This window comes from Lemur catta, chromosome 16, assembly GCF_020740605.2.
Source record: "Lemur catta isolate mLemCat1 chromosome 16, mLemCat1.pri, whole genome shotgun sequence".
In the NCBI taxonomy this organism is placed as follows: Eukaryota; Metazoa; Chordata; class Mammalia; order Primates; family Lemuridae; genus Lemur; species Lemur catta.
In genome coordinates this window covers 12,332,731-12,344,565 of record NC_059143.1, presented here as the reverse complement: position 1 = coordinate 12,344,565, position 11,835 = coordinate 12,332,731, and the positions used below count along the sequence as shown (strand labels likewise).

Below are 11,835 nucleotides of genomic sequence, written 5' to 3'. Positions count from 1 at the left end.
GCGCCCGTCGTGCGTAATGGCGTCACGCCGGCGGAGCTTTTCAAATTCGAACGGCCTGGGCGGGCGGAGGAAGGAGCTGGTGTTTCGGTGACTGCTGTCGTGTCTAGCGGACGATTGCACGGTTTACGGAAATTCGGTCCCTGGGTTGTGTCAGGAAACTGGAAGGAAGGTAACTAATGACAGTGGGTTAACTTTGTTTCTGCAGAACTGTTCTGGAGGAGGAAAGTGAAGGCGCCAACGATTCAAATGTAGAAGCCCTGAGGGACAATGTTTGGTGCTGGGAGAGGCCATTGGCCCAACTCTGTGCGAGGCGCCAGGTTCACGGAGTCCTCTAAATTTCTATTAGCAACGCTTTCCCAAGGGAGAAGGGGCGGACCTGGGGGTCCCTGGTGGGAGAAGAGGCTGGAGAGAGGAAAGGGGAAGTGTTGAGGGGAGCGAAGAGGGGAAGGACAAGAGAGGAACTGTTTGGGGTGCTGCGTCTGCAGCCTAGTGTAGCATCTTAGTGGCCGCGTAAGGAGTACGTGTGGAAGTCTTAATCTTAGATCTCGAGAGTTCCTCGTAAGTGAAGATTGAGAGTGGACATATGGGTGTAAGTGGAAAAGATGAACAGATGAACAAGCTCTCATTGAAGAAGAAATAGGCGGCCAGAACCGAGAAGGAACGAGTGTAATCAGTGTAAAAGACTAAGCAGTACACAGCAGGTACAAGGATAACCACTTTCCTGGAAGCCAGGGCAGGACCTGAGAAGGCTGGGTACAGAGATGAGACAGGATCAAAAGGTTTGTCAATCGGGAGTATCCTAGGAGACAGCCTTTTTAGTAAATGTGAACAGAATTGTTAACGGGGTTTGAAAGGGAGGCAGCTTATAGACCATTTTGTGGACCAGATGATTTATCCTTGTTAAAGGGGAGATTAAAGCCAAAAGGGCAGTAATTGAATACGAACTAGGAAACAATGGGTTAAGGATAGAACGAGAGAGATTGGCATTAGAAGAAGAAAACAGAATAGCTTCGTTCTCTGAGACCAAAGAAAAGGAAACATTTTGAGGTGAATAAGAGAACTTGAGGTAGTTCTTTGACTTCCCATTGAAACAGGCACAGCCAACAGCAGTAATGCGGTCTGGGTTAACATATTCAGGGCTTTAGCTACCCATGGATACCCTTGTGAAAGCAAGAATCAGACCTTATTCACTTTTGTATCTCCTGCATTGCCTAGCACACTCCCTTGTACATGATGGGCAGTTAATAAATGTTTATGTGTGTTGAATATTTTAAAATAAAGTTAAATAGATGTACCCTAGAAATGAAGACTTCAGTGTACAGGAACAAATAAAGATTTTCTAGGGGAATAGTTATCTTGAAAAAACAGTGAAGCCTGGCTGCCTTTCTATTTGAGGATAAATAGTTGCTTAATGTACCATCTTTGTCTGGAAAGTTTTTTTAATACTGATTTCATGAATGTAGGTCATAAGCATGAAGCGCAGTTCAGTTTCCACTAGTGGTGCTGGCCGCCTCTCTATGCAGGAATTAAGATCCCAGGACTTGAATAAACAAGGCCTCTATACTCCTCAAACGTAAGTGTTTCCCTTGTGGTTCTGACGTACATGCTTTATCTGCTTGGACAAAGAAATCATAAAAATGGTTAATTCAAAGATGTAATATGAATGATGTCTTGGTGAATACTGTCTGTTCCCAGTGGTACCTAATTTCGGATCAGTAAGGTCTAAAAGTGGGCATGGTGTTGTGTGGCATCTCATTTGTTTCTTAAATTCCGAAGCCAAGTGCTTTACCCAGCATTCCCTGAAAGAACTAATTCTTCTTCAGCACTCCTATTTTCCTCCTTTATTCTAGAGCTACTTGTTTGAGCAGACTGTGCTGTAACTTCAGTTTACTGAGATGTTTCCAACTAGCAACATTCTCAATCAAATCAGAGTAATATTATTAGTATTTACTCTTTTTTTTTTTTTTTTAAGACAGAGTCTCGCTCTGTTGCCTGAGTTGGAGTGAGTGCCGTGGCGTCAGCCTAGCTCACAGCAACCTCAAACTCCTGGGCTTAAGCGATCCTACTGCCTCAGCCTCCCAAGTAGCTGAGACTACAGGCATGCGCCACCATGCCCAGCTAATTCTTTTTTTTTTAATATATATATAGTTTTAGTTGGCCAGATCATTTCTTTCTATTTTTCAGTAGAGACGGGGTCTCACTCTTGCTGAGGCTGGTCTCGAACTCCTGACCCGGAGCGATCCACCCGCCTCGGCCTCCCAGAGTACTAGGATTACAGGCGTGAGCCACCACGCCCGGCCAGTATTTACTCTTGATAATAGGCTGTAATGTAGTAGCAGGCTATAAAACACCACTTCTCCAGACTGCTTCCTGAAGATTTGCTGAAAAAGTGTCCAGAAGAACTTGCTATCATAAACTCTAGTTTTTCACTGAGTGATTTTTTTCTAGTTAAGAGAAGGCTAATTGTCAGCCACTGTAGAGCTGTATCAACTTCTCTAATACCCAGCTACAAGTTACGTGCTAACTGTTCTTAAATTACTTAGGTTTACATAGTATGAGCTTCTGCTACTTTTAGAAATTTGAAATATTTACGTATTTTTCCTTCTGAATACTTTCAACAGGGAAATTTTTTGTGCTGTTGCACATTACTTACACCAAAAGTTTATGCCTTGAATTGTATTAGAAGCTAAAAAGTCACCATTGTCAATTTTTTGTCTGTAATTTAGATTATGTATGTCAAGTGCAGCTACATTCTAATAAAGAGAAGATTTTAAAAGAAAAAAATTTAACTGTGGTTATCAACCTGTGATTGAACTTACCTATTTTAAAATTTTTTTCCTTAAAGTTGTTCCATAAATGTACATATTTTAAGATAATTGAAATCATAATGTAGACAAGGTTTTTGTGCTGCACCTGGAAAAGAGAAGGACTAAGTCACTAGAAACTCTTACAGTGGAGAAGTCAGAGACTTAAATCAGCATAACAACCCTCCCCTCTGGCTGTTTGGTCTTAACTGGGCTTCCTAGCTACACCTTTCTTTCTCTTGGCAAATACGTGAAATAAGCCAGCAACAGAAAATTAAACACCACATGTTTTCACTCATATATGAAAGCTAAAAAAAGTTGAGCTCATAGAAGTAAAGAGTAGAACAGAGGATACTAGAGGGAAAGAGGGGATAGAGAGAGATTGGTTAAAGGATACAAAATTACAGCTAGATAGGAGGAATAAGTTCTGTTCTATAGCACTGTAGGATGACTATAGTTAACATTAATATATGGTTTCAAATAGCTAAAAAAAGGTACTTGAACGTTCCCAACACAAAGAAATGATAAATGTTCGAGATGATAATTACCCTGATCTAGTCACTGTACACTATATGTGTTGCAACATCACTGTATGCTCCATAAATATGTACAATTATGTATCAATTTTAAAAAATTTTTAAGTAAAAATTTTAAAGTAGGAAAAAATGGTATTTGGGATGTAAATTTTCTACCTTGTTTTTACTCTTTGGACTTGCAAATTTAGGGTAGAAAACTTTTAGGTAGCTATTAAAAACATGATGAGTAAAAATGGACAGTGCTATGGTTAAAACAAACTTTAAATCTATCAAAGGGTGGATGGAGCAGAGGGACCCCCTAACTGGTCCCTCAACATTACAAGTATCATAACTTACAGTACTATGTTTAAGCCCATCCGATTTATAAGAGCTACCATTGCTGCTAAAAATTTTCATGATTTTTAATTATTTTATAAGTAATGGGGAAGAGGTATTGGTTCTAATGTATTTCCAAAAGTTTCTTGAGCTAATATTTTTGTATTTATTTTAAAGAGTTGTTTTTCTATTTTTCTTAAAGCAAAGAGAAATCAACCTTTGGAAAGTTGAGTATAAACAAACCTGCATCAGAAAGAAAAGTCTCTGTATTTGGTAAAAGGTAATGATATTTTTTATTAGTTCTAATAAAGGGATTCATATAGCCATATAGTGATGCCCTCAGAGAACAAAAATTCAGATTATACGGTCTCTTTCAAGAGAAAAGTTATAATCTAGTTTTCCTCTGTTTTAAATGGTTAAAATTTTAGGTTATATCTCCTTTAGATGATAGATTAACACACTAAGAACACTACTTCATTGTTATAAGTGAATAGTTGATTGAAAAGTCTGTGTTTAACTTTCAGATACTATGGAGTCATAGCATTTTAAAATAAGGAGGAATCATCATCTTGTCCAACATTTTAGTCTCAACTTTTTTACACTCTTAAAGATTAATGAAGACTCCAGAAAGCTTTACTTTTATCAGCTATATCTATTGATATTAACCCTATTAGAAATTAAAACTGAGAAAAAATTTAAATATGTATTAATTCAACTTAAAATCCATTACATGGTAACAAATAACATGTTTTTAATTTTAAGAAAACATTTTAAAAAACAAAACAATTTCATTGAGAAGAATAACATTGTTTTACCTTTTCACAAATCTCTTTAATGTGTGGCCTAATAGAAGACAGCTAGATTCCAATATCTTCTTCTGTATTCAGTCTGTTACTGATATCATACATCATGTAGCCAGCCTCTGGAAAACTCCACTGTACATTCATGAGAGAAGGAGAATGAAAAGAGTAAATAACATCTGAGTTTTGCTATGAAAATAGTTTCAACTTCTCAATAATCCCTACATAACACTTTGCGAATAACTATGTAGAGTAGATCAGCAGTTGTCCAGGCTGCAAGTGGGAAAAAGATTGACTGTTAAAGGGTATAAGGGGACTTCGGGGGATGATGGAAATGTTCATATTTTGATTGGTACAGATTATACAAGTACATTCATTATCAAACTTCATCAATCTGTATACTTTAAACAGATGCATTTTATTCTAAACAGATTGTCTCAGTAAAGTTGATTTTTTTTTAAATGCTCAACCCTAAAATTAAGATAATATGTTGTCTCACCAAAACAAAATATAACTTTAAGACAAACCTGCAGTGCGTGCGGTCTGGAGGATGGGCACACTTGTAGCTTTGACTCAGGCAGTTCAAAGGTGATTTATGTGACCAAAGCATTTGTACCCCCATAATATTCTGAAATTTAAAAAATGAGCAGAGAAAAGGAAGGGGAAACATTTGGAGGATCAGAGTCCAGGTTGCTGAGGACTGAGAAGTAAACGAGAGGCAAGACAGTAGCAAAAGCCTCACTTTTGCTACAGCCCAGAGTTGTATATTTTTTTTCCTTTAACTGTTAACCATTTGAAAAGGACTTTTTTTCATAATTCATAGCTTACTAAAATCACAGATGACCTGCAAAATCCAAATCAAGTGAACAAATATCCCAAAGTAACTTAACATTTCTAAATCTAACTAATCACTGCTCCCACTCTACCCCATTTCCTGTAATAAACTATTTGCTGTCTTTTTTCTCCTCTTAAACTGTAACATTGTTTAGGCTAAAAAAAAAAAGACAAATCTGTTTCTTCAATTGTTTTGAAAATATTTAGAGATGAAATATTTCTCACCTTATTTTAAAAAGTCTCTGCCATGAAACCAAGTTAAACTTCCATTTCTGGTATTTATTCTATGTAATGAAAATCTTAAGGCATTTTTGTAATATAACTCATCTCAGAGCTAAACTTCAGAGATCATATTAATTATGAAGCCTAACATTTGTTGAGCATTCCTATAGGCCAGACATTGTTTTAAGTGCTTTATCTATATCAACTCTTTTAATCAATCCTCAGAACTGCCCTATGAGGAGGTACTGTTATTGTCTCCATTTTATATGTAAGGAAATTGAAGCACAGAGAGGTTAAGTAACTTACCCAAGGTCACGCAACTAGTAACCGGGACAGAGCTTGAAACCATACATTCTGGCACTAGACCTTACCCTCTTTAACCAATAAATTGAATGATACAGTATTTTGATTGGGTGGAAAATTCTCTTGAAACTTAAAAAGATATCAGTGCAGTTTTGCTGAACCTATATGCCTATTTTATTGTGAAAAAAAAATTTTAAATGTTAAGTAATAGCAGTATGTAGAAAAGAAGTTCTCATACTAGTAAATTCTCAGGAAAAATAAGCGAATTATTTAGATAATTAATCAGGATGGTTAAGTAAGAGAGCCCAAACTAAAGAACTCTTAGATCCTCAGCAGAAAAGAATTTGCAAGCAGCTTGTAGGGAGACATGAAGTTTTGATGAATAGAGTTCATATATTAACAGCAATATAACGATTATTTAAACAAGAAAAGTTTTATTGGGGGGATGTAGCACATATGCTACAGCCACTAATGACTAAAAAGTAGCAACATATATTTTTATGGCAAATCACAATCCGATACATAATATAGGTATTGCATGACAGAAACGTTGAGGAAAAGCCTGCACAGCCTATTTTAGCATATCTCAAAGGCAGCTTTCCCACAAGAAATAATGACAAATGAAAGGGTTGGGAGTAAGGGAGCAGTCATGGAGCAGCAAAGAGAATAGTAAAAGGACTTTGGTTATTGAATACATTCAGAGAATAGTTGGTGCAGAAGATCTAGGGGACTTGAAATGTACATTCTTAGAGTATGGTATATGTGTTGGTAATGTAAAGCATCACAAGTGGGGTTTTCTTCTTGCCTTGTTTTATATCTATCTGTTAATAGCTATAACGTCATACTTTTCATTATTTGCTCTTTTTCTCTGCTTTAAATAAAATAATTCTGTTTAGTTAAATAAGAATTAAAGAGTTAAACTTTGATGTTTCATGCCGATGTTAAAACATAAAATCACTTTGAAATATTTAGACTTGATTACAGAAGGAAAGAGTTTTGTTGACTGACTTTTTAAAAAATGTGTTTCCAGAACTAGTGGACATGGATCCCGGAATAGTCAGCTTGGTATATTTTCCACTTCTGAAAAAATTAAGGACCCAAGACCACTTAATGACAAAGCATTCATTCAGCAGTGTATTCGACAACTCTGTGAGGTACTTCATAATTTGAAACATTCTAAGTTCTGTATGTTCTCTTAGGTATTTTCCAATAATTTTCTATTAAGGAACGCTTGATGTTTCATAAAAATTATTATAGTTTCTTACAGAAAATGGTTATGCACATAATGTATCCATGAAATCTCTACAAGCTCCATCTGTTAAGGACTTCCTAAAGATCTTCACTTTTCTTTATGGCTTCCTGTGTCCCTCATACGAACTTCCTGACACAAAGTTTGAAGAAGAGGTTCCAAGAATCTTTAAAGATCTTGGGTATGTATATTTCTCATTAGTTAGAGACATTATTGGAACACAGAAAAGAATCAAGCTCAATAGATTTGTAAAGAATTTGAATTAGAAAAATAACATGTTTTAAGATGATCACTGTTGGCACTATATGGACCATGAATTAAAGAGAGAGAAAAAGGAAACGAAAAACAGCTATTTGTAGGTTATTGTAGAACAGCAGGTGATAGAACATAAGGCCCTGAACTGCTGGGGAATAGAAAGGACAGGCTGGATACCACAGAATCTATAGAATAGGATTGAGGCCTGGTAAAAATGGGATATGATGAAGTTGAAAGAGGGAAGAATGGATTCAGAAATGTGTATACATGTAGTTTATTGAGGGTACATTGCATTTGAGAGACTAAAAGACCTTTGAAAGTGAAGTCCAGCATATTGGTTGAGTAAATCAGGTTCTGCAGCTTAAAGGGTATAAGTACAAAGTAATATGCACAGAAGAAACCAAAAAATTCACAAAATCATTGGAAAGTAGGATGACTAAGGACAGAATCTCAACAACTATCTTCTAAACAAGTCAAGACTATGGGAATGTGTGTGGAATTTTTAAAATGTAACTTCTTAATTAATGTAGCCATTATTTTTACTAAATTAACATATTAAGTTAGCTTACTTTTTCTAATTTTTCATAGGTATCCTTTTGCACTATCCAAAAGCTCCATGTATACAGTGGGGGCCCCTCATACGTGGCCTCACATTGTGGCAGCCTTGGTTTGGCTAATAGACTGCATCAAGGTATTTGATTTGTGGTTTTTAAATGTACACATATGAGAGGGGTTTTTCTCTCAAAAAGATATTTCTGTTTCTCTCCCAATCTTGCTTTTGCCAGTTTCCTCAAAATCCACTTCAGAGTTTTCATTTTTCAAAGGACATTTGATTTTAAGTTTTCAAACTATCAACACATGATACCAGAGGTAAGGGGAAAGAAGTACCACGTTGGCAAGGAGATTATGTTTTCATGAGCTTTTACAGCTGAAAAAAAAAATGAGTCCATAAGAAACTGATTTTTTATTTTCCTCCATGAAATTCACTTTTCCCCCTTTTAAATTAAAATCCATATTTAAGAAACAGTTCTTTAAAAAGCTCTTCCAATTTTTTCCCCAGTATTTTTATGGGTTCTTTGTGTTGTGTTTAAATCTTAATATATAACTTCAGGTTGAAACCATTTCAACCAAATCTCCTTCGTTGAGAACTTTTCTGTTCTTTCAGTAGAGGCTTTTCTATAAGTCCTGGAGATATGTTTGTCCCTGTGTAAGGCTTTCCTTGAGTCTTGCACAGTAGCAAGAGTTTTCACAAGAACCTTTGACAAGGCAACAATAACTGTCTTTACCCTGATGACCAGGTAAAAGATTCTATTCTTCATCTTCGGTTCTACATTACATGTCTTTTAGACATCATTAAATCTGTCACCTGAGACCTTGTTGAGACAGATGAGGTACAGGACAAGCTGATAGAGCTCCCCTGCATCTTCCCTAAATATACAAAAAGTGTTATGAATGCCTTCAACAGAAACCACATTCTTCCTTTATGCATTCTTAATGTGTAGTCCTTTTCTTAAAAGTTAGTATTCTTACACTTAATGTTCACTATACTAGATATAAGTATATAAATATACCTGTTTACATAGGTATATAAATATTCATAAACATCTATATGATATCTAGGTGTAAATATATACTTGTATCTATATATACATTTCATAGCAATTTCATTTAAACTTTTAAATTTTTTTCATATTTGAAAGGTTATATATTTTTTTAAAAGTTATACAAAATAGTTGTTACAAAATGGAATTTCTGTGCCTTAAAAACTCTTAGCTATTTTCCTTTTAGTTGTCAATTATAAACATCTGAATGTTTTGCTATAATTTTGGTTATCACTTCCAATTATAAACAACTATAGTATTTCTAAAGATTTTATTGTAAAATTTGATCTAAAATTCATATTTATATGTACTGAGGGAGTCAGTTGATAACATTTGAGCATCACAATTGAGCTCACGTAAAAGAGAAGAATTACTGGTTCACCTTTTATGTGGCAGTTTCGTTTTGAATTCTTGGAGTTGCGTTAAAATGTATGTAAATGCTCTCAATGGGTCAACAGCAGCATAAAGGTCAGCAGAACAGAAGAGAACTAAATATGGAGCCCATCCTTTCTAAATCCTGAGGGGATTTAGTTACTAAAAAATGTAAAAGATTTTGAAAGTATCAAAAGATTTGAAAGAAAAAAGTATTTTAGGGCTCTTTTATAATAATAAAAGAGACTGAGTCATGCAATAATGTAAATGTTTCTGAAAAAGACACTAAAGACCAAATTTGGCAAAACATGAAAGCTGTATGTTTTTCACATCAATTTAATTAACTTAGTCTTACTTGTGTACCAATTAGATACATACTGCCATGAAAGAAAGCTCACCTTTATTTGATGATGGGCAGCCTTGGGGAGAAGAAACTGAAGATGGAATTATGCATAATAAGGTACCATACATTACCATAAACTATAATAATGAGTTGCTTTGAAATTATTTACTAAATGTCACTATTGAAGTTAATACAGATGCTCCTCAACTTACCATGGAGCAACATCAAAAGAAACCCATCATAAGATGAAAATATTGTAAATCAAAAATACATTTAATACACCTAACCTACCAAACATAGCTTTGTCTAGTCTACTGTAAACACGCTTTGAACACTTACATTAACCTACAGTGGGGCACAATCATCTAACACAAAGCCTACTTTATAATAAGTGTTGATTATCTCATGTAATTTATTGAATACTGAAAGTGAAAAACAAAATGGTTTTATAGATACTTGAAGTATGGTTTCTACTGAATGCTTTTACACCTGAAAAATCTTAAGGCAAACCATCATAAGTTAGGGACCATCTGTATATTCTTTTGCAGAGTTTTTCTTTTCCTTTCTGAAAAATTGTAAAATTTATTTTTAAAAATATTAATCAATGGCTCTCCTATTGAAATCACATTATAATTTCCTAAAATTAACTCGGCACAGAAATTTGAAAATGTTAACTAAGTAAAAAATTCAAGGAGCTTGTAATTAAATTGTAAGATGTTATTATTACATGTTACAGATGTAATGTTTTTTTTCCTCCTTTCATTCTCAGAATGAAGATATCAATACTGGCAACATTATTTTAATATAATTCCTTGTTAATACAAATCATAATAGATTGAGTATTAACATATTGCATATGTGTTTTTTGTTTATTTTGTTTTGGCCTTTTTAGTTAGGCATATTGCTACTTAGCTCAGAGGTAACACTTCCAAAAATGATTGAAATAAAAGTAATAGGTGGTCTGAATTGGTTTTCCCACCATATACTTTTTTTTTGAGACAGAGTCTAACTCTGTTGCCTGGGCTAGAGTGCCGTGGCGTCAGCCTAGCTCACAGCAACCTCAAACTCCTGGGCTTAAGTGATCCTCCTGCCTCAGCCTCCCGAGTAGCTGGGACTACAGGCATGTGCCACCATGCCCGGCTAATTTTTTTCTATATATATTTTTAGCTGTCCAGATAATTTCTTTCTATTTTTAGTAGAGACAGAGTCTCGCTCTTGCTCAGGCTGGTCTCGAACTCCTGACCTTGAGCGATCCTCCCGCCTCGGCCTCCCAGAGTGCTAGGATTACAGATGTGAGTCACCACTCCCGGCCCCCACCATATACTTTATTAGAACCTAAACTATGTAACTAATCCTATACTATTTCCTAAAATATGCAAATTTATATATCCAAATGGAGCAAACACCAACTCTGAGGAATAAATTTAAAATGTTGAGATTGTACATTAACATTCCCTAGCATACATAAAAGGCCAGTCATCACATAGGCCCCCTAAGAAGAAAAACTATTCTCTGTTCTAGTTCTTTTTTTTTTTTTTTTTTGAGGCAGAGTCTCGCTCTGTGGCGCAGGCTAGAGTGCCGTAGCATCAGCCTAGCTCACAGCAACCTTAAACTCCTGGGCTCAAGCAATCCTCCTGCCTCAGCCTCCCGAGTAGCTGGGACTACAGGCATGTGCCACCATGCCCGGCTAATTTTTTTCTATATATATTTTTAGCTGTCCAGATCATTTCTTTCTATTTTTTAGTAGAGACAGGGTCTCGCTCTTGCTCAGGCTGGTCTCGAACTCCTGACCTCAAGCAATCCACTGGCCTCAGCCTCCCAGAGTGCTAGGATTACAGGTTTGAGCCACCATGCCTGGCCTGTTCAAATTCTAACCTTCATTTTTTGGAACGTTTGTCACAAAAGGAAAAGTAGGAATAATTTCAGTCTCATCTTTTATTACTGCCCAGGAAATAGTTCAAAGATGTATCAACTGACTGGCGTGGTAGCATTGCCTTTTTTGTTTTAACAAAAAATAAACATGCCCCTTAACTACTTCAGCAATGAGCCCAGCTGGAAAGGCTCCTAGAAAGCCTTTGATCCTACTCTTGAAAGAATTCTCCTCCCACACTGCAATATGTATATGGACTACATTTATAATAATTGCACCTCAGTTTTCCCCCAAGTACCATTACAACAATACCTATTAAGTATTAAATGTG

The 11,835-nt window shown here is 35.7% G+C and overlaps 1 protein-coding gene across 1 annotated transcript in view; it reads left to right on the top strand.

Annotated features, from left to right (window-relative positions):
- The window catches only part of NDC80 (NDC80 kinetochore complex component), a 38,231-nt gene continuing 26,396 nt past the window's right edge, over positions 1–11,835 (top strand). The window contains exons 1-7 of the mRNA XM_045527404.1: positions 1–169; positions 1,464–1,573; positions 3,858–3,935; positions 6,845–6,968; positions 7,072–7,244; positions 7,907–8,009; positions 9,662–9,751. Of these exons, the coding sequence (XP_045383360.1) occupies positions 1,473–1,573; positions 3,858–3,935; positions 6,845–6,968; positions 7,072–7,244; positions 7,907–8,009; positions 9,662–9,751 (669 nt within the window). The 5' untranslated portion in view covers positions 1–169; positions 1,464–1,472. The remainder of the gene's footprint in view (positions 170–1,463; positions 1,574–3,857; positions 3,936–6,844; positions 6,969–7,071; positions 7,245–7,906; positions 8,010–9,661; positions 9,752–11,835) is intronic.